The sequence below is a fragment of the Xiphophorus hellerii genome, chromosome 10 (assembly GCF_003331165.1).
Source record: "Xiphophorus hellerii strain 12219 chromosome 10, Xiphophorus_hellerii-4.1, whole genome shotgun sequence".
NCBI classification, from domain to species: domain Eukaryota; kingdom Metazoa; phylum Chordata; class Actinopteri; order Cyprinodontiformes; family Poeciliidae; genus Xiphophorus; species Xiphophorus hellerii.
The window spans coordinates 11,242,328-11,263,194 of record NC_045681.1 but is presented as its reverse complement, the minus strand read 5'-3'; the positions used below and the strand labels follow the sequence as shown (position 1 = coordinate 11,263,194).

Here is a 20,867-nt window from a genome sequence, read left to right as displayed (position 1 = left end):
GCCTGTTATTATTTTATATAACTTTCACTTAGATTGAGTAAAATATATATTAACATATGAATAACTATTCTTTTTCATGGAGGACATCTGTAGGTGTGTGTGAATTGAGAATGCTTGAAATTCCACCCCTTTCCAGGCAGAAAAGGAGCCCTGCTATCTGTAAAAGCGTATAATGCACAACATGCTGAGAAGAAAACTTAAGTTCAAAGAAAAAAACCATCATAAGACCTAGAAAACCCCTCATCCGGACTACTTTAAAAGCTCACAAGAATGTCCGACTTTTAAAGCAAATTAAAAATTATTATCTAGTATTTTTTTAATATTAAAGATGTTGTGTGAAACTTTAAAAAACCAGCAGGTGTCACTCTAGAAGAGAGCCCTTCACAGTGGTGTGTGATGTGCACCAGGTGCTGTCTCTGGCAGCAGAAGGAAGTCTTGGACTGCAACCTCAGTGACTTTAATAATGAATTTCCTGCAGTATTAGACAGCATTGAACACAGGCATTTTTATTAGTAAAAGAATTTTTATGTGAATATATTATTGTAAGAAGAGGAAGGGAAAGCTGCCCATACGCGGGTTTCTATAAATCCACAGGTTTATGATCTATAAACAGTGCCTATAAAAAGAATTCACCCTCTAGGATTTCTTTAGCCTTTTTACTGCCTTTGCAAATGATGATCAAGAACATTTGGCTTTTCAAACAAAAAATTACCACAAAACAATGTTACTGTCAAGGTGCAAACTGACTCCCACAAAAATAATGACAATTGAATAAAACATTAAACATAAAATTAGTGCATCCTGCGATGGACTGGTGACCTGTCCAGTGTGGACTCCACCAATTGAATGCAACAAAAGTAAAGAAATCCTGGAGAACAATTTGTTTCCATCTGCAAGAGAATTACAGCTTCATGTTCCAGCAAGTCAACAACACAAAGCATCCAGTTAAAACTACACAGAAATGGTATGAAGGCAACAAGGTGGATGTTTTGGAGTGAAAAGAGACATTCACAGCCAATCCTCCTGCAATCTGACAGAGCTTGAACAGTTTTGCCAGGAGGAATGGAGTAAAACTGCAGTGTCCAGATGTGTAAGCACGACTGAGGCCTGTCCACACAGACTCTATGTTGTGATTGCTATCAAAGGTGCATCTACTAAATATTGATTTGAATGTCTTAAATATTTATTCAATCACCTATTTTATGTTAAATATTTTAATTTAATTACAATTGGAGGAAATCAGCTTTTGCTTTGACAAGAAAGTTTTGTAAAAGCAATAAAAAATGGGAATATTTATAGGCACGGTACAAAGCAATATAGAAATAGTTAGCAACATACCCACAATTTGTAAATATAGCTAAATTATTTTAAAAAAATGTACAGAACAAAAAACTTCTATTGTCCCTCTAAACTCTCATGAAACTCCGAATGCTTCAGAACCTCTTTTTTCAGCACTATTTTAATAATGTAATGACCTTTTGAGATTTATGAAAGAGCGAGTCTGCACCCAAATCAATCAAATCCGTAACTCCTTAATCCTACAGCGAGAAGATCAGAAATGGCTTGTGAAAAGGGCACACACAAGCGAAGGTTCCGCACCATGTGGGCAGGATTGAAACCCTTTGCCTTATTTATTTATGCTGTCAATTTTTCCACTAGGTTTAAAAGGAAACACAGTCATTTAGAGTTCTGCAGCAATAATTGCCAATTGTCTCCACCACTGGTGTTCATGCCTCAGTCACTGGGAAATTATGCTATGTAATTAGATATTTGGCGGCTCACCGTGTTTGGGTTTGTGTTAGACTTGTTATTGGCAAGCAGTAATTGCGATGACATTTGCTTGATTTGCCTTAGAGGGGTGGATAAACAAGTGAATAATCCTTTGTCTGTAATAATGTAGGAAACCATGTTTTAGTTTATGTCTACTTAACAAATATGTATCACACTGTGTTGGTCTATCAGAAACAATCAGAATCACACAATCATTGAAATTATTATTGTATGACAAAATGTGAAAATGTTAAAGGGGTTTGAATACTTTTGAAAGGCACTGTCTCTAATTTTGTGACAATAAGCATACATTTTTATTCACATTGCATTTTTCTAGCCTGTTTCTGTGTCTTACTGTTTATTGTCACTTATAAAAAACAATCATTAAAATCCATTGCATTACATGTGCTGATTATTAAAATAAACCTAACAAAGATAAACGTCACCTTGCTCATAATTAATAAGCTTCTATCATGATCTAACCACTAACAGTAACAACAAAGTTCATATTCTGACTGTGCAACAATTTGCAAATCTTTTTGCATGCCTACTCACGACCAGAGGGAGCTCCTGCCCTGCGTGACGACCCCCGTGAACTTTGTCAGTCTCCTAGCATCCACTTCCAACCACTGAAGTGGGTCATCTCTCCCTGCACACCAGGCCCCATCATACAGGTCATCTTCATAAAGGCCAGCCTGCAGATCATACAATCATACAAAAGCCATAACAACCAACATGTCACTGTTAAATCAAATATACCATTTAGCTATGGTGCAACCTGAAGTTACGATATTTGCAAAACTCCAAGTCATTCTAGCTCATGATTGTCTAATTTTATGCACATTCTTTTCCTTCACAGGAGCACACATTTTGATTATGAATTTTAAAAAATGAGTAGCATATAAAAAGTATTCAGTCTTATTGAGTTTCCCACAACCAATCAATCAAGTTTATTTATATAGCACATTTCACCAGCAAGGCAGTTGGAAGTGCTTTATGTTGTGGATACATTAAAAACAAAAAACATCATAAAAGCATCATATAGTCAACAGTTATGAAAACTAATAACATAAATCACATTTTGTCAAGAGCCATTGTCAAAATCCTCAATACACATCAAATATGTTGGTCAGTGTTCCATTTATTATGGCTCAAAAGCAAATAGGTTGGTTTTTAGTATTGATATAAAGGAACTCAGTGTTCAGAAACAGAACAGAATGTCTGTACTGTCTCTGGTTCCTACTTATTTCTAAGTGGATTCAACTTTTTCCTCATGTATATGAAATCGATTCCAAACACTGACAAAGCAAAACCAGTCTTTCTGAACGTAAAATCAAAATCTCTTATTTCACAATGGTCAATGCTTTCATTTAGGACTAATGCTCATTTGGCAATGATAGCAGCCTTCAAAATGGTGGGTATTAGTGCCAAGTGTCATAAAACTCTATACTTTGGAAGTTTTTCCAATTTTTCTGGATGAAAACTCTTCAACTCTGGTCAGTAGACAACTGTCTTCAGGACACAACAGACACTTTCTGGGTTCATGTTTAGAAACAACCAAATGCTCCTTTTTACTTTCTAAAGCCATTTCTGTATTCTTCATTGTAAATTCCTGTTACTCTTGACACTATCACCATCATGAAAGACCAAATTGATTGACGTAACTGAGGGACTCTTAGAGCTTGATTTTATCTGGTTATAATACCCTTTCACACTATTGTGTATCAGCTTTGCATTTTATATGGCTGATGCTCCAGGATCATCTCCCTGCTTTTCATCTTCAGTCACACTAATTCCTTCCTGTAAACATTTTATTAGCACACTTGATACAACACTCTGTGAACAGTTAGAGTCTTTCTCAATTACTTTTTCTTATATCATAACTTTGTGGAGGGTGTCGAGGACATGTCAATATGGCATTTTCACCATGATTGTGTGGACCCTTTTACACTATTGAAAAGCCAAGTTTTGTTTTGAAAAAAAAAAAAAAAAAGAGTTTTCTTTTGTGAAATTATGTAATAATTTTTCTGGGAAACTCAATTTTTGGTAACTACAAAAATTACCAGAAATATTACACTATGTTGTAATACATAAAGATCCATCTTTAGATGTGATAAGAAAGAAATACAAAGCACAGATTAAAATTGGACGCAGCACATGGCACAATGGATGAAAGCCTGGGGTTATTCTGTTTTTGACTTTGTTTTCATTCTTATATTCTGGCTGTGGATTCTGTTTGTTGGGATTACCACAACATCAAGATGGATTCGTCCCTTCTATTCATCCATTCTGTAAAGGCTTTTTAACAGTTTCCAAACTTTATTTTTCTTAGTTATATCTTGATATGAAAATATTTATTACCGCCCTGTTGGTGTCTGGAATCCAAACAAACTGTTGTAGCTACATAAGTGCAAATAAACCAAACAGACTGGAAACTGGCCAAACTCAAACTAATCCTTTCAACATCTGCTCAATATGTGTTTCTTCTGGCACAATCTCTGTCCTCCTTTAAACTGTTCACTTCAGCACACAAATGTTCACATCCAACAGACAACAAGTCCATTGTTTTTCTGAATTAAGACCATGTGTTTGTGTATTTCATCACTTGTGGAGCTGGATTTGGAGCAGTTCAACTTGGGAACCAAGAAGACTTCCTTTAAACAGCATCTCCTTGGTAGGTCTTGGGATATGCAGCATTATTTTGAGGGCATTAATATCATCTATTGTTAGCTTTTATAGCAGAAGTTATAAACTTTATGCTCAAAGATTCGACCCAATTAAAAAAAACAAGATGTCTTTTTTCAAAAGATTTTCTATTTTTCCATTCAGACTTCTAGAATTCTGTATTTTAAATAGGAAATACTTTGTTATATATATATATCCAGCACATCCAGCCATGGACACAAAGGCCCAGGGGTACACCATCCCCAGCAGAGGTCCCACAAAGCAGCCACCAGGAGGAGTGAGACGTCATTTACTCGGGCTCGGGCCCCGACACCGAGAACCATCTTTGTACCGGCAGACAGAGGCACAGGCCACTAACAGGGAGTGTAATGGCGAAAAATAGGCCCGTCAATAAAACCACACATGCACCTTAATCAAGCAAATTTACATACAGACTAGAATCATCACAGAATCCTTTAAAATCTCTCTGCCAGGTCCCAGTTTGATAGTATTTCTGCACGGACAACAGTTCTCCTGACTACCTGTCCCTGATTGGATAAATCTCTGATAAGTCTTTCTGACCTCATATTCCAGCTGCGAACTTTGCTGTCACTACTTTTGTTATTGGATGACATATCATATAGACATATCAAAAGACTTCATTTACTGAAGCCTGATTTTGGTGTCTCAGATTTGAGGGTCGTAACTCAAGCAACATTTGACTGCCTTCTCCAATGCCTTGTGTTCACAAGTTGTTTCTGCAAGTTGTTTCTCAATTTTGGGCAGGTAACTTAATAAAACAAATGTGAGCTACAAGCCTTCACACAGTTCAACAGTTGCAATATGATGATTTATCCCCTTCAAGAGTTTTACAAACTGAAATGAGATGACATTTATGAGATATGTCTTTCCAAGACGATTAAACATGACGTTGAACTGAAGCCTTTCCTCAGCCATGTTTACCTTTGAATTGCTGAAAGTTAAAAACATCAAGGAAATGTGAGACATCCTAGGTTGTCATGCAAGCCCCAACATATCCATTAAGCTTGGCTAAGATATAGCAGCACTTTACATTCCCATTTTACCTGAATGTTAAGACGACCTCTGTGTGCACCAAGACCGTAGCGTTTCGTAGACGAAGCGTGAAGCTGGAAGTCATCAATCTTCAGAGTCTCCAGTCCTATGGGAGGGCATTCTAGGCAAAGAGAAAAGACAAATTGGCCTGTGATGTTAATGCTATGTGTAATAATATGCATCACTCTATACACTTCATATCTGCATATAGAGTGTACGACAGCCCCTGTCACCAGGAACCATGAAAGCTTATTTCAGCAGTAATGACTATTTTACTCTTTTGCACTGTGAGCTGGAGATGTGGGGGGAAAAGCAGCAAGCAGCTGCACTCAGCACTCTGTCATCAGGAGGCTTCCCTCTAATGCTAATTTAGTGAAGGTTTCAGGCCAATAGAAGAGTATTATTCACTCATTGCAGTGCTTTTTCGGATGCCAAAAATATCCAACCTTATACCACAACAAAATGGGGTCTGCAGAAAGAAAAGTGAAGCTTGTGGTGGTAATTTGATGATTAAACTCTTGCATACTCCAAAACATATCAAGCATTCATGATGATTATCAATTTAACACTATGAATATTTGAGAACCTAATAATTTTGGATTGCACATTTATTAAAGTTCAACAAGCCACAACCTGAATTAAATTGTTGAGCTGACTAAATCAGCATTTTATGAGCATTTGCTTTTGGAGCTTTAGTTTGTGCTGAAACAGAATCAGTAATGTAGGCAACACTCATAGAAGAAAAACAGAGTTGAGTCGAAACATGCAAAAGCAAAAACTTTGATACATTTTAAAACAATTTTGAGACAGACCAACACAAAGTTGTGCATAATTACAAAGTGAAAGAAAAATGATACATAATGACAAATGTTTTTCCTAAAGAAAATCTGAAAAGTGCGACATGTACATGATTAGTCTCCGTGACTCTGTGAACCCTAAAGTGCAGTGTAATCAATTGACAATGGAGCTAATTCATAATCAGAGTCCTCAGAGACCACCTCATATTTTAGATGCGTCTCTATTCCAGAACACCAAATTCAAATGATCGCATACTATCAAAAACCGCAGAAGCCTATCAATCACCACTTATTCAAGTCAGGTGTGTGGCAGAATGGAAATTTCTAAAACGTGCAGGGAAGTGATACCTGAGGACTCAAACTGAGAAACAGTGGTTTAGATCAAAATACATTCATGTGTTAAAATAGCTCAGTAAAAGTCCAAGACTTTCAAACACTTGGGAAAAACTGCTGTTCACGATTGCTCTTTATCTAGTCTGTGTTTTAGCTACCATTTATGAAAGTAAGAGGAAAAGATTTGGTGTGCTATACACCAAATCAAAACTAGCAGAGACATGCCCCCAAAAACTGCAATTACTTTAAAGGTGGGCTGGATACAAATTCAAGCCACACTTCTCAGATTTTTATTTGTAAAAAGTTTGGAAATTGTGCGTCATTATCCTCAAACTTCACAATTTTGCTTTACTTTGTGTAGGTATATCACATAATATCTACCAAAAATCCTTTATGTCTGTCGTCAATGACAATTCTTAAAATAAATTCATGGGAGTATGAATACTTTTGCAAGGCTCTATAACTTCCCTCAGCCCTGAAAATGCCATGGGGTACCCTCCACAAAAATTACATAATGCTGCCAAGGAGAGAGATATCTGGACCTCAGAAAAGAGGTAGACAAGTCATGCCCAGATCATCAGAGGATGGACATTGTTGTAATGTAACTCTGCTACATTACAACAATGCAATAAAACTCTATACAATCACACTCCATCATGCAGCCATCTTTAAAGATATCCTAGCTAAGGTCAGCATGAATGAGTAGCAGACACCGATATAGTTTGTTTCCAAAATTTGTCTGGCAAGTCTTTATTATGGAAAAACGTCTGCAAAACATATGTTCTGAAGAAATTAAAATTGCCCATGCCTGAAAAGGTTTTCCTTTCATGCCGGAGGGAGTTGCAGTTTGTTTGAGCAAACTCCAGCATTTAAGTGACTGCAGAAACTGAGATGGTGCTGACTAAATGCAGCTCTTTGTGTAGGAATCTCTCATCTCTTTACACTACAGTGGATGTTAACCAATAGGGCCAAATGGGCAAATCAAAGCTGACGTGTGAAATCTCTGCGGGTCGGCAGCTCTTTTGCGTTAGATCAAGCCAGAGCACAGAAATGGAACATCAGAGGAAGAATTTCCGATTCAACGCTGGTCTGTTTGTACATGCAGCACATGCCGCACATGTCGCTGTCACACGGCCAGGACTCCCTTCACAAATGAACTCCCTGTGGTAAGACATGAGGAGGATTTGGACTTGCTTTTTTACAGATTTTATTCATTCAAGTTTGGAATAAACTACTGGAATGATTTATATTAGAAAAAGGAAACAGCTGTGCAAGGACAAGCTATGAAAATTCTATGAGGAAGAGACAGCATGTAATGTAAAAGAAAAAAAAAAAAAAAAAAAAAACACCACAATTATTTAGGGAAAGGTTAGTTCCTCGTTTAAAACTGGAGTAAAGTTTAACTAATAAACCAAAAGAATAAGTAGGGAAACTTATACAACCTAATTTTTTAATTTTTGTCCATGAACACTATAGAATTGCCAATCAACATGTTTGACAAAGCCTTAGCCCTGATGGAAGGCCAAAGCAACAAGGGTAGCTCTACAGATACACTCACACAAAGCAGATGTGTTTCTGCTATGCTGCAAAGCCCTAAATCATTATCAACATCTGTGCACAATTCAGGGAGACCCACACAGGAATAAAGCATCTGGCTTCAACAGTAACGTGTAATATGAATCATATTTTAGAAAAACTGACATTTATCTCTTCCTATAAGGCTCTTGGGATGTCACTCCACTTAGAGGTTATTCGGGCTATTGAGATCAAATTATTTTCTCAACATCTGGAGGCTTTTTTATGCTTTGCGTGTATTGATTATGTATTGTATGTTGTTTATTAAGTGGAAGCTTTAAGCTACCTCTAAACAAAGAGTTCTTGACAGATTTGAAAGTTGTGGATTTCTCAGAACAGTAGAAGACACCAGAAAAAAGCCTTACATGCAAAATGTATTATATTTTCATATAGTTTCATATACACAAAATGTATTATATGAAACTAATTGGAAAGCTACTTGGAGTCATAGAACCAATGTTCCTATCCTGAAAGCAAGACTATTCACACCCCTTAAACGTTTTCACATTTTATTCTGCCACAACCAAAAATTTCACATATTTTAAGGGATTTTATGTAGCACAAAGATTAGAAATGGAAATGGAAGAAAAAGTATCCACAGTTTTTGAAATGTTATACAAATGAAAATCTGAAAAGTGTGGTGTGTCATTTCTGATAATTCTTTGCAACATAGATCTAATTAAGATGATAAGAATATTATCTGTGAACATATATTTTAAAGTATTGCCTCATATTTTCAACTGGATTTAGCTCTGAACTTTGACTAGGTAATCTTAACACATGTATATGTCTTGAATGCATTAAACTAAACCAGTATGTTAAATTGTTTAGCTTAAACCATTGAAATTAATTATTTAGTTTAAATGGTTCCATGATTGTTGACTTGCTGGAAAGTGAACCTCACTCCAGTCCCACATCTTTTCAAGCCAATAAAAGGTTTTCCTCCAGGATTGTCTTTTATTTAGAATACCCCATAGCCCTATCAACTGAGAATATGTTCAGCATGATGCTACCACCACCACACCTCAGCCATATGTAGCATTTTGAATGTAGACTAAAAAGTTCAGTGAGTTTTCTTTCGCAAGGTCTTAATTCTTGTAATGGAAGCATAAGTCAAAACAGTCAGATGCCAAGTCAAGATGTCCTGTCATCAGAATAAGAACATCAAGTTGTCTCCTGTTAGGAGGTTCATCTCGTACATATAACATTTAATAGTTACATATTAAGTGTACTTACTTTTAATACGTAACTATATATTGAATGTAGTAACATATAACTATAACTTGTTAAATGTAATTAGTTATAATTTACAAAGTGATATTTAACATAGTCACTTTGTAATTATATTAAATGTAGTTAAAGTGGAAGGTGCATTTAGAATTTAACATGATGAACCTCATAAAAGGATAGGAATTAATCCTATTACATAGTCCTTAATCCTATTAATCCTCATACTAGGAAAGCTATAAGTATTTAGCACCTGTGCTTTTCACTCTTAGTAAAGAAAGTTCAATTAACATCCAAGAAAAGCTACCGAGGTATCTGGTCTCAGTGTAGCAAATTTATTGCAACCCATTTATTGCAATTTTATTGCAACTAAATACAACACCTTACAGCCAAAGAGGACATTAGTGCCTCTGTGGTTGAAATTCATGTTGTAAAGCATCATTTATATAACCAGAACCTTCCTCAAAGTAAAAGTAGTTTTTCCCAGAACATTACAGCTTTCCAAAATATTTGTAATCTCTGAGAGAAGTACTGTTATCCCATCCTAAAAGCTCCTGTGGAGATGGAAATAGATTTCTGGCTCTTTGGAGGAAAGATATATTTTATGAGATCGATAAATTCCCTCAACAAGCAAGTAGCTCTGGTTTTTCACTCACCCTCTGTCATCGAGTTGAACTCTGCGACTCCTTCTGAGATGATGTTTGATTCTTTCAGGGTGCTCTTCTTATTCTTCATTATCTTTCTGTTGGGTGTTTTCACTGAGAAAATGACACAAAAAAATTAAAATAGTACACTTGCCAACTTTTTCTATCTTTTATTATATCACACAAACTTGTATGAATCATCTTCTAGGATTTTGTGAGAAGTGTGAGACTCTTTTTCTTCGACACCCCATGTGAATTGCATGTGATAAACAAGTCAGCTTCCGTGTTCGGGGATAAGCAGCTCGGTCGTTTCCGGTCTATTGAAAATGGCATTTTACACCAGGTGCTTGCAGGGCTTGCCCAAGGTAACAATTAATGATCGATTTGAAACCCCAACAAGTATGCTAGAGAAAGGTTTTAAGATGTACGCCTCGTTATACATTTACATATACGAAGGTGAGTTTTACTCTCTTTAAACTTTGTGGCTAACATTAGCTTTAGCTTATGCTAGTAGCCAGTATTCTCGGACGTTTTTCTTATAAAAATGTGCATTTAACTTATTCTAATGGACAATGTTTTTACCTTATTTTGCATTTATTTTTGAGTACATTATGTGTGTTTATTTTCGTTAGTGTCAAACGGAGACCAAGTAACGGGGGAGATTACGGATCGGGCTTTTTGCTTCCGAAGCATGAGGGAACACAACAAGCCCCAACAGTAGGGTAGAGTTTTAGTTCAGCTGACTGTTCAGGTTCGAAGTTGTTGCTTTTAGAAAAATATGGCCGTGTTTCTTAAGGTCTATTATTTCGTTTTATTACTTTTGCATGCTTCTTGTTAAGAACTCAAATAGGATGGTGTTTACAGCTGTGTGTACAGGCGGATCAGTTGCTCGGTTGTCTGACTGTAGTCCAGTCACTCGTTTCCATACACTGGCTCTTTCAGGCTGAATACAGAAGTGATTCCATGGAAATAACACAGGGACAGCTCCTTTATTTACCATCTGTCTCCCCCCTGTAGTTTTAGGCTGAAGAAGCTGATCCGGAGTGAAGTGAAGGCTGCAAACTTTGCTGTGCGGCGAATTACTGGTAGCGACTAATATTTACAAGTCACCGTCTTCTTAATTCAGGTTCGCTTGAAAATCCATGGAGACTTAAAAGCCCATTATATTTGGAAGACAACAATGTTCACAGTATTGCTTTATTTGCGTCTGAAATACGACTTTGTCTTTTCTTGCTGTCATGGTTACTCAAAGCGGAAACAAGAAAACCCCATTTCGCTCATGCGGATTTGACGTCAGAGCCCATTGTGATAAAATAATGCAAAATCTTATACATTTAGATTGACAGAAAATTTACATTTGTCCACAGAAATATTCATAACGTATGCCAACATTGTTGCACTTTTGATAGATTTTGTCACATTAAAACCACTAACTGTATTCCATTTTATCAAAATTTTGTGTGATAGTCCAAACATGAAAGTAAGCATAACAACTATGCATGATTTTTAAAATGTTGTACCCATAAAAATCTGGAAACTATGGAAAGCCTTTGTATTGAGTTCCTCAATTGGAACCATAAACAAAAACAATGACGCAACACTGCAGGATGGAGTGACTGTAGCTTAAATGCTCATATTTTTAAACTCAGAAAATCAAGTTCTAGTTGAACCAAAATCGTCAGAAACAAAATCACATAATCTACAAAGTTACTTTGTAAGTTCTGCCATTACTTTAAGCACTTCAATGCCTACCAATGACACAGGAGTAGTAAATTTCACTCCTAGATTACGTTCAACTTAAGAGCTCATTTTCTGATCAAATAAACACTCACTAGTTTGAGATAGTAGACATTGCATTGTTCAAGTGAATCTAGTAGTAAAGACTAGAATTATATTTACAAAACAGTTTGAACATTAAAAATATGTTAGTCTAATCTAATTTGATGCAGAGCTTTTAATTTAGAGGTAATGAAAACACTTCATCTTTAATTGATGAAAGGTACATCAATCCAACAAGTGGACTATTGACAACCTCTGAGATTAGCCAACTTACACATATAGAGGTTATTTTATGTTGCTGACAGTTAATAGAGTAGCATGTCAACACTATAGTTATTTGTTGTAATAACACCAAAGGAAACATTGTTTTGTCAAAAAAGAGGGGAGAGGCAAGTTTTGCTTTCATCCTCCACCCACAGTCCCACCTGCAGACAGTTTCCCTGCTGAAACATGTAAAGTCACATGCCTGCTACATGAGGTCAGCATGACTTCATTCAAGCACTATATGCTAGCAAACAACAGATACCATCACACCCCTCACTGTCCGCCAATCACCTGGCAGTTATTTTTTTTCTTATGCTGACATTTGTGGAGCACATTTCTGCTGTGTGAATATTACTTCTGCTTCAGCACCTTCTGCCTAGCATATAATTTATGACCCTGCTGGAAACAGAAACATTACTTGAACCTACACACATTTGGAGTGACAGGATCATAAAGGAGGTCATTGATTTCTAAAGATAATGTAAATTCACATGTCACTCTGACTTTATTATCTGTAGTTAATTTCACAGGAATATATCTAAGTTTTCATTTGTTTATTTTGTTCTTTTTGCTTTTCAACTACCAATAGAAAACATTGCATTTTTTTTTACAGGAATTTGGTTGGAAGCACATTTAACTTATGCAACGTAGTTACACTAGTATGCCTATTTTAACACTGGCCATTGACAATATGAAATGGTAATCCACTGTCATCTAGTGGCAACACTGTCTCATAGAAGTTTGATGAGAAAGTTTCACCAGAACCTAAGTTTTCCATGTAGCACTATTTGAAGTTGTCTGCTTTTACCTGGTTTTGTAGGATCAGGGATTTTATCTGTCTTCTTGTCATTTCCCATCTCTCCCTTGGGCATTTTCCGTGCTGGCTTCTGTTTTGGTTCTCCTTGTGCGTTGGCTGTCGAGGAAATGGACTTCTCCGGCATTCTAACCTGATTGTACCGTTCCCTTGTGAGCATCTTCTGCATGTAGTTATCCTCATCCTCTTCAACAGAGGCAAGGCTGAGGTCTGCAAACCCTACAAAGAGCAGCAGAGCCAGAGGGGTCAGAAGGCTGAGGAGTTGCCCTGTCATTGCCCGAGGAGGGGGATTATCTCCGTTTGAAAGTCAAGATCTAGTCTCCAGCTGAGCCTCCTGGTGCTGCCGGTTCTGCGTCCCATCAAGTGCTCGTCTTTCACTACCCCTCCCCTCCAAAGCAAAGAGTTCAGAAAGTTGTCAGAGCGCTCCAAGTCTGTAATGAAGGCAGCGGAGCCAGAGGGTCCATGGACGCCTCAGTCTGGGAAAAATACAGTGAGGGAGGGAGAGACAAAGACAGCAGCTGATGAGGGAGCAGGCAGGAAGGAGGCAGTGAGACAGGTGATTCACACAGAAACGTTGTTTTTTTTTTTCTCCATTTCAAACCCACCCAGCTTGTAGACACACAACATTAGTAATGTAATTGTATTAGTCTGGGTAAAAGTGAAATGGGGACAGAAACATGACACTATCTTCTTCTCCCAGCTTTTTTTGCACATGAGCTGCTTTAACAAAAAGAAAAGCTTATTTTTTACACCAGGACAAATAATTCAGTCTTTTGAGTACCTCACTTTGTTTTTATTCTAACAAACAGTAGAGATCAAAAGTCATGCTTTGAGGTTAGTATCAATTCAAAAGCTCATATTCACCACAAGGCATCTTATAAGACAAACAGGTCAAATTGATATCAAAATATACTGAATTTCATTAAGTCCAATATATTCCAAACATACAGTTCTATTCAGATCCAGTTCACTCCAAATTAAGATGCAGTTTCAGTTTATATTTTTACGCCACAATGTAAAAGTGTATTTATTTACAAAGCCCATCCGACTTCATCACTTTGCAAGAATCCTTGAGCATGATCAAGCAAGTAGCAACTACAGACAGGAACCACTCCCTTTTCATCAGATGAAACTTATGACACAACCATATTAGTGGCAACCTGCCATGACCTGCTGGAGTGGAGAGAACAGGAAGGAGACAGGTCCTCACAGAACTACTAAGCCAGGGCTGATTTATATGGAAATGAAAAACAGAGAGCTCACAATGTAAATGAGACCAAAGAGAGACGCAGCTAAACATCCAAACACTGAGGCAGGGTGACTTTCTGTGAGAAAGAAACTCAAGAAGAATATGGAATCTTAATGGCAGCAAGGGCTCCATCCAGGAGAAAAACACAACCACAGCTTTTATTTTCCAGTCAGAAGTGTTCTTGTAAAGTTACAGTTAGCTTAATTTTGAGAAGAGATCTTAATGAAGTATGCATTTATTTTATTCTGAAATGATATACAGTACAGACCAAAAGTTTGGACACACCTTTCTAATTCAATGGGTTTTCTTTATTTTCATGACTATTTATAAGGCAAGAAATCCCACTTATTAACCTGACAGGGCACACCTATGAAGTGAAAACCATTTCAGGTGACTACCTCTTGAAGCTCATCAAGAAAATGCAGAGTGTGTGCAAAGTAGTAATCACAGCAAAAGGTTGCTACTTTGAAGAAACTAGAATATAAGGGGTATTTTCAGTTGTTTTACACTTTTTTGTTTAGTGCATATTTCCACATGTGTTATTCATAGTTTTGATGCCGTCAGTGTGAATCTACAATGTCAATAGTCATGAAAATAAAGGAAACTCATTGAATTAAAAAGTGTGTCCAAACTTTTGGTCTGTACTGTATGTCATTTAATACAGCATTCCTCTGGAAAAAGACTCATTTGGACATTATCACAAAGCTGCAGATAAACAGATTATTGTGAATCAACAGAATCCATCAATTCTGTTGGCAAATAAACACATTCACATACATACAGGCTTCCTTTTAATCTTCACACATGTTAAGATTAACATGACAACAGACAAAGAATTCAAGTCAAGTCTCAACTATTTGGAGGACAAATCTAAGTTAAGTCTGAAGTTTTATAATTTTTGCAACTTAAGTGCGACTTGAGTTACTATATTTGGAAGAGTCATGACAATGTAAAAAAAAATTAATAACAGAAATATCACTATCAAGGACTCCAATGAGGAGAAAAGCAACTAAGCACTGAGACAGTGTTGCCCGCTAGAGAAAAACAAAGTAAAGCCAGCAATACGTCTATGAATGACTGTCTGTGAAAGAGACACAGTTAAACTAAGACGCACTAAGCCAAGGATACTTTGCAGAAGAATAAATATAGAGTACACACAGTTGTTGACAATAGTAGTTCATCATACACCCCTCCCTCGCAGCCCCCCCCCCCCCCCCCCACACTCACACTAAATAAAGACGCTATTATAGAAGCAATGAACACTCAGCACATTTTATAGGAAAGGTCAGGAATTACAGAAAGTTAATGGCAGCAAGCGCTCCATCAATGACTGTCTAGGAAAGAGACACAGCTGGACACAAAATCACTGAGCTAGGAGTATCTGTCATGGTAAGAAAAGAGTGAGGAGTGGCAGGATTGGTATCCATTGCAATATAACAACTAAACTTCTGAAAAACACTAATGAAGAACTTGTTGCTTTCGAGCACGCTGCTCTTTTTTTTGCAGTGCTTTGCCTGTTTCAGTCAACACATCTGAGGGCTGAGCAACACTTTGCACATTAGCAAGCACTTGAAATTTTCCCAAACAAACTGTCTGCAGAGCCAGACATGTTTTTACACAGGGATGGCGCGCAGCCTCGTGTGTCACTGATCATTACATCAGCATTGTGTATCGCTCAGGAAGCTTTTACCTCCTAATTAATTATTCTCTACCTCAGTCTGACTCCAATAGAACAGCTGGTGAAGCTTTGCTTTCATTGGAATAAAACACGTAAAGCAAGCCTTAAGCTGTCACATGACCAAAGCAAGATTTCATTGACTTTTATTTATTTAGTAACATTATAAAGAAACAAATCTTGTTTATTACTAAACTCAATGTTTGTTATTCATCTTATTCTAGTGTGCTTTTTGACAATACTGTGCAAAAGCATATAAGATCTTAATTTAAAGCTTTTGAAATTTTGCCAGGCAAACATGAAAATCCCTTAAGCAAATTGGTTGCATGAATACCACTTTAGATGATAACTGAAGAAAAGATGCTCAGAAAGGCCTGGAAAGATGGATGGAAACCCAACTTATACCTGAAACTGAGAGCGCGTCTGAACAGAAGCAAAAAGGGGGGCTTAGTCGGCAGTCGAGTTACAGAGGAACAGGATCAGGAGTGGGTGGACAGCTCAAGGCTGCCAGCCTCTGTGTACTGCTGGCACAATGCTTTGCCAGCCACGCAGGCGCTCAGCATTCGCCCACTTCACATTGAGGCTACACCCATCCTCAGCTGTCTGACGTGGGGAGGGAACGGAAGGAGGGATGAGAAAAAGGCTGCCAGGAGGACTATAAGACTTTACAGCATGAAGAGGCCTGGGAGACATACAAAATCCTTCTTCTCTGCACAGCTTCAACTCAGCCATTTGACATGCTAAATGATGTGGCACATGGCAGCAAATACAAGTTTGCAGAAAAATCCACAAGCCATTGATGTATAGCTGTGCAATTGTAGGGCAGAAAATGTGCATGATTGTTTGTCTTTGTCTCTGTGGTTTTATTAAAGTTAAGTAAATCATCTTTCCATGATTTTGAACCAAGTCAACAACTTTACAAACAGAGCCACTGAAAGTTAATAGAGAAGTTGAAAGTTGTCCGCTTAGTACGTTCTGTTCTAAAAGTTACCATCCATCTTGATTTATGTTTTGTCTCTGAGCCTCATTGAATAAAAGCCTCCTCAGTTGTTTTTATTTGGGGGGGGAGGTTGCACAGCCTCTTGGATTTCCATTTTCAGTCCATGTTTTCCTGGCTGCTGTAAATATTATTGCCTTGAGTCTGTCTTCTCATCTGCCATGAAGTCTACTGATAAATGTTTTTTCCTCTCTTTTACTTCTTAAAAGTATTTAAACTTTGAATTTGTGTGTGATACATTTAATTCAGCAACACATCTTGAAAGTATTTTCTTGCTGTTCTTATTATGCATCAACTATTTGGTATCAAGACACAAAAAAGATTTCAAAAAGATCTGGATTTAGAAATTGTTCATCAGATTGGTTATACACAGATTAAAATTCTTTTTAAGATGCCACAGAAAATGTCAGTTACCAAAGTTTTCTCTATGGAACTCGGTTTAACACAGCATTACTCCCTTTCAAACCTGTTGTTGCACTCTATAAGTAAGCTGGCTAACAAGGCTACTTTGCTTTGCTTACAGGGGCAAATATGGCTGTTTACAAATGTCTATGCTTATCAAGTAACTAAAAAGATATGATGTAACAACTGACAGAGCACCACTCATCACTTCTATTTAGGTAACATTGCTTTAAAACTTCAGTTAGCAAGCTACAAGTGGCATGCATTTTTAGCTAGGCGAAGGCTAGCAAACCAGATAGCCTCACTATTTACTAACAGAGCTAACATCAATTTGTTAAATTTGGGTCACTTCATAAAAAGCATGGACTTCAAAAAGGCTAAATATTTTGTTCAATGAGTGCTTAAAAACTACTGTTAAGTTTAGCAGATGTTTCTGTTAACTTTGTAACTTATCCTGTTCCTATTTTAATTTGGTCATCTGATTTATTTTGTTGTCTATTTACTTGCTGTTTTTCCTGTAACACCTTTTTCTGTTTTTATGTGTCTCATCAGTTTAGTCATGTTTGGCTTACATATTAGTTACCATCTTCTTTTGTTCACAGGTGTTTTGTCATTTCCCAGCGCAGTTCGTGCTCTCCCACAGGTAATCAACCTCACCTGTTCCTTAGTAAACACCATCCCTATGTAATCTATAGTCCTCTCTTTTCTTTCTTCTTCCTGTTCTCTGCTGTGTTCATACTGCTTTGCTCCCTGCAAGTTAATTTTGAGTTATACATGATGTGACCCATGTTACTTTTTTAAATCAAAGTAATTTGATTATGTTCTCCATTTTGGCTTAAAATGTGTGTTATCACTCTAACACTGTGAATAATTTTACTCATACCATAGAATAGCAATTTTATACCATTCTCTGCTGGGATGGCACTGTACTGCAACACCTGATTCAGGTGACGCATGCAAAAAAGTTTTTTTTTGCATGTTCATAAATAATGATAATATGCCAACAAATAAATTAGTCATTAGTTTAAGGGGTTCTCATGTAACAGAGGGTTGTTGGTAAAATAGATAACATTTTGCAGCAGTTTTGTAGACAAACTAAACTAAAAGCTCTTTACACTTGAATGACACTGATACACTGATCAATAAGAAACTTGCCCAAAGGCACATGTGGCAGAAGGAACCTAAAAAATGAACCCACAAGTTTTGCAAGGATCCAGGCTTTCTTTCAAGTTTGTAAAGTGAACTTGATGAATATTTCTCAAAGGTTTCTGAAGGAGTAGTAAAGTTTTATTTTTATGTGGACTTTGCATGCCTTTTCACATATTTTATTTCCACTTGGAAGCAAAGTGTAAAGAAAATAGCTTTGGAAGTCCATCATAGGACATAATATTTCAGCGTAGGACCAATGGAGCGTAACTAAAGCTATGGATCACAGTCCCCTAAGCCAACAATAATCTTAAACTGCATCCAAAACTTGAAAGGGTGCTGCTTTCAACTGAGATATACTGGTAAACCTGACGACTACATACTATACCCCCTCTTGGAATCCTAAGGAACCATAAGTCAATCCGGAAACAATGTTCTTTTGGAGCTATAAAATAAGATTGAGTTATGCATCATTCTTGAAATTAGCGTAATTCAGTTTTGGACAAGTATACATTTTGCAACCATCAAAAGCAGGTTTTTCTGAAAAGGTTAGAGGACAGAATGTCCCAGTCATTTAACCAAGTGATATGGATTATGTCATGGTTCTGCTTTACTTGTTTTAAGCTAGAATTCGTGCTGCACATTAACAGGAAATCATAAACTCCTAAATTATATCCATAAATTCCATCACTGTTCTCTAACAATCCCGTGTGATTTGTTAGGTTATAAAATACTACTCCTGGCACTGCTCAGTTCATCATTCAATTATTAAAATAATATGGAACTACAAAACTATCAAAACATTGTAGTCTACTTATACTCAGAGGCTGGCCAGAGACAGTTACTCAGAGGAGCATCCATGAGACATCCTAAAGAGTTAAAGTTTTTTGGCGTAGATGAAATACATTAACGCGGGTGGAAAAACTACAAACATGAACACACCATCTCATCTGTGAGCCATTATGGTGGCAATACTATGCTACGGAATGCCCTTCTTTACCAAAGACAGGCAAACTGGTCTGAGTTACTAGAAAGGTGGATACAGAGTAATCCTAGAAGAAAAACTATTGGAGGTTGTGAAATACATGAAACTAGCATTCGTGCAATAACCATCACTGATTTACTCTTTATGTTTGTTTTTGTCTGATTTATGGTGATTCTCATCTTTGTCCTAGTTCTACTTACAAAAAATATTTTAAATTGTGGATGCTTTCATTAATATTGGTGAAAACCTGCTTTTCTTTCATGTCAGTATTACTGGAAATATGGCTTTCACACAATGTATTAAAGAAACATAAGACATGACCAACATTTTTAAAAGCATTGCAAGATTTCACAAACATATTCTTTGAACCAAGCAGAATGTCATCATTAAAATACCTTGTCTAGTCTCAGAGAGTCAGACCAACCAGCTCCTTATCAGGCTGTGAAGCAGAGCAGCCCAAGGCATGGCTGTGTTGACAATACCCATCTCTCTAAGCAGAGAATGCCGAAGGTAGGAGAGTGACGGCTCCTGCCTCCACGCATAATCTCTCCTAGGAAGAAATCCCTGGCTGTATTCCCATTAATTGGATGCTTGTACTTACAATGACAGTGTTGTGGCAAGCTGCAAATGCCTCCCTGCTGCTACTTTGTCACCTTGTAATTGATGAAAAGGCAAGGGTGACTAAAAGAATCTGAGAAGGGAAAAGATTAATGTACAGTAATACGTTGCTGGTAAGGATCATACTGGATCCTTTAAAAGACTATTTTTTTTAGCAACACTGTATTACTTATCCCCTCGGAAAGTAAGCAAAAGTAAGCGACCGTGCTTTACAAAGGTTTTCTTGCAGCAAACTTCTCAGATTTTCTCGTATTACAACCAGATGCATAACGTTTTGCAAGGCAATATTACACATCATGTAGAAATATGAAGTATATAACTAAAACTTAATTCTGTATCCACTTAATCAGACAAAATGCATACTTCACTTCTCTGTGATCCAAAACTAAGCACACCATAATGATTGTAGGACTCTGAAGTCTCTCTCTTTAAAAATATCTGTTTCTCATGCTATTGACACTAGGAAGAATATAACAATCTGTATTTGCAGGTTTAATCTCTTGAATCTAATTTGTATTTTTTTTTAAAAGTACAAACTGTTGTATGGACTTTGAAAAACTGACTGAATTGAGCTGTGAACATGTTTGATTGCTGTATGATCACGGAAGATTATAACTAGTGGTGGACTTCTCGTGTCCATGGAAACTGTGTGAAAGACGATAATGGTCAATTTAAAACACCACCACACATGACGAACGGAAAGCTTTGAGATATGAATCCTGAGTCTGTTTATGTGTTTGTAGTGACTTAAGAGTTATATCAATATTCACTTGTCATATGTTTTATAATAGAAGAGCTAGATCGGACATTTGTCTAAGGCATTAGAAGACAGGTAATTTTCATGATTGTTTTTT

General features: G+C 36.9%; 1 protein-coding gene across 1 annotated transcript in view; it reads right to left on the bottom strand.

Annotated features, from left to right (window-relative positions):
• Positions 1 to 13,456, bottom strand: part of cpxm2 (carboxypeptidase X (M14 family), member 2) — a 30,501-nt gene extending 17,045 nt beyond the window's left edge. The window contains exons 1-4 of the mRNA XM_032574366.1: positions 12,936 to 13,456; positions 10,097 to 10,198; positions 5,520 to 5,629; positions 2,326 to 2,465 (exon numbers count right to left, since the gene is read on the bottom strand). Coding sequence (XP_032430257.1) covers positions 2,326 to 2,465; positions 5,520 to 5,629; positions 10,097 to 10,198; positions 12,936 to 13,215 — 632 coding nt within the window. The 5' untranslated portion in view covers positions 13,216 to 13,456. The remainder of the gene's footprint in view (positions 1 to 2,325; positions 2,466 to 5,519; positions 5,630 to 10,096; positions 10,199 to 12,935) is intronic.
• Positions 13,457 to 20,867: the final 7,411 nt, after the last annotated feature.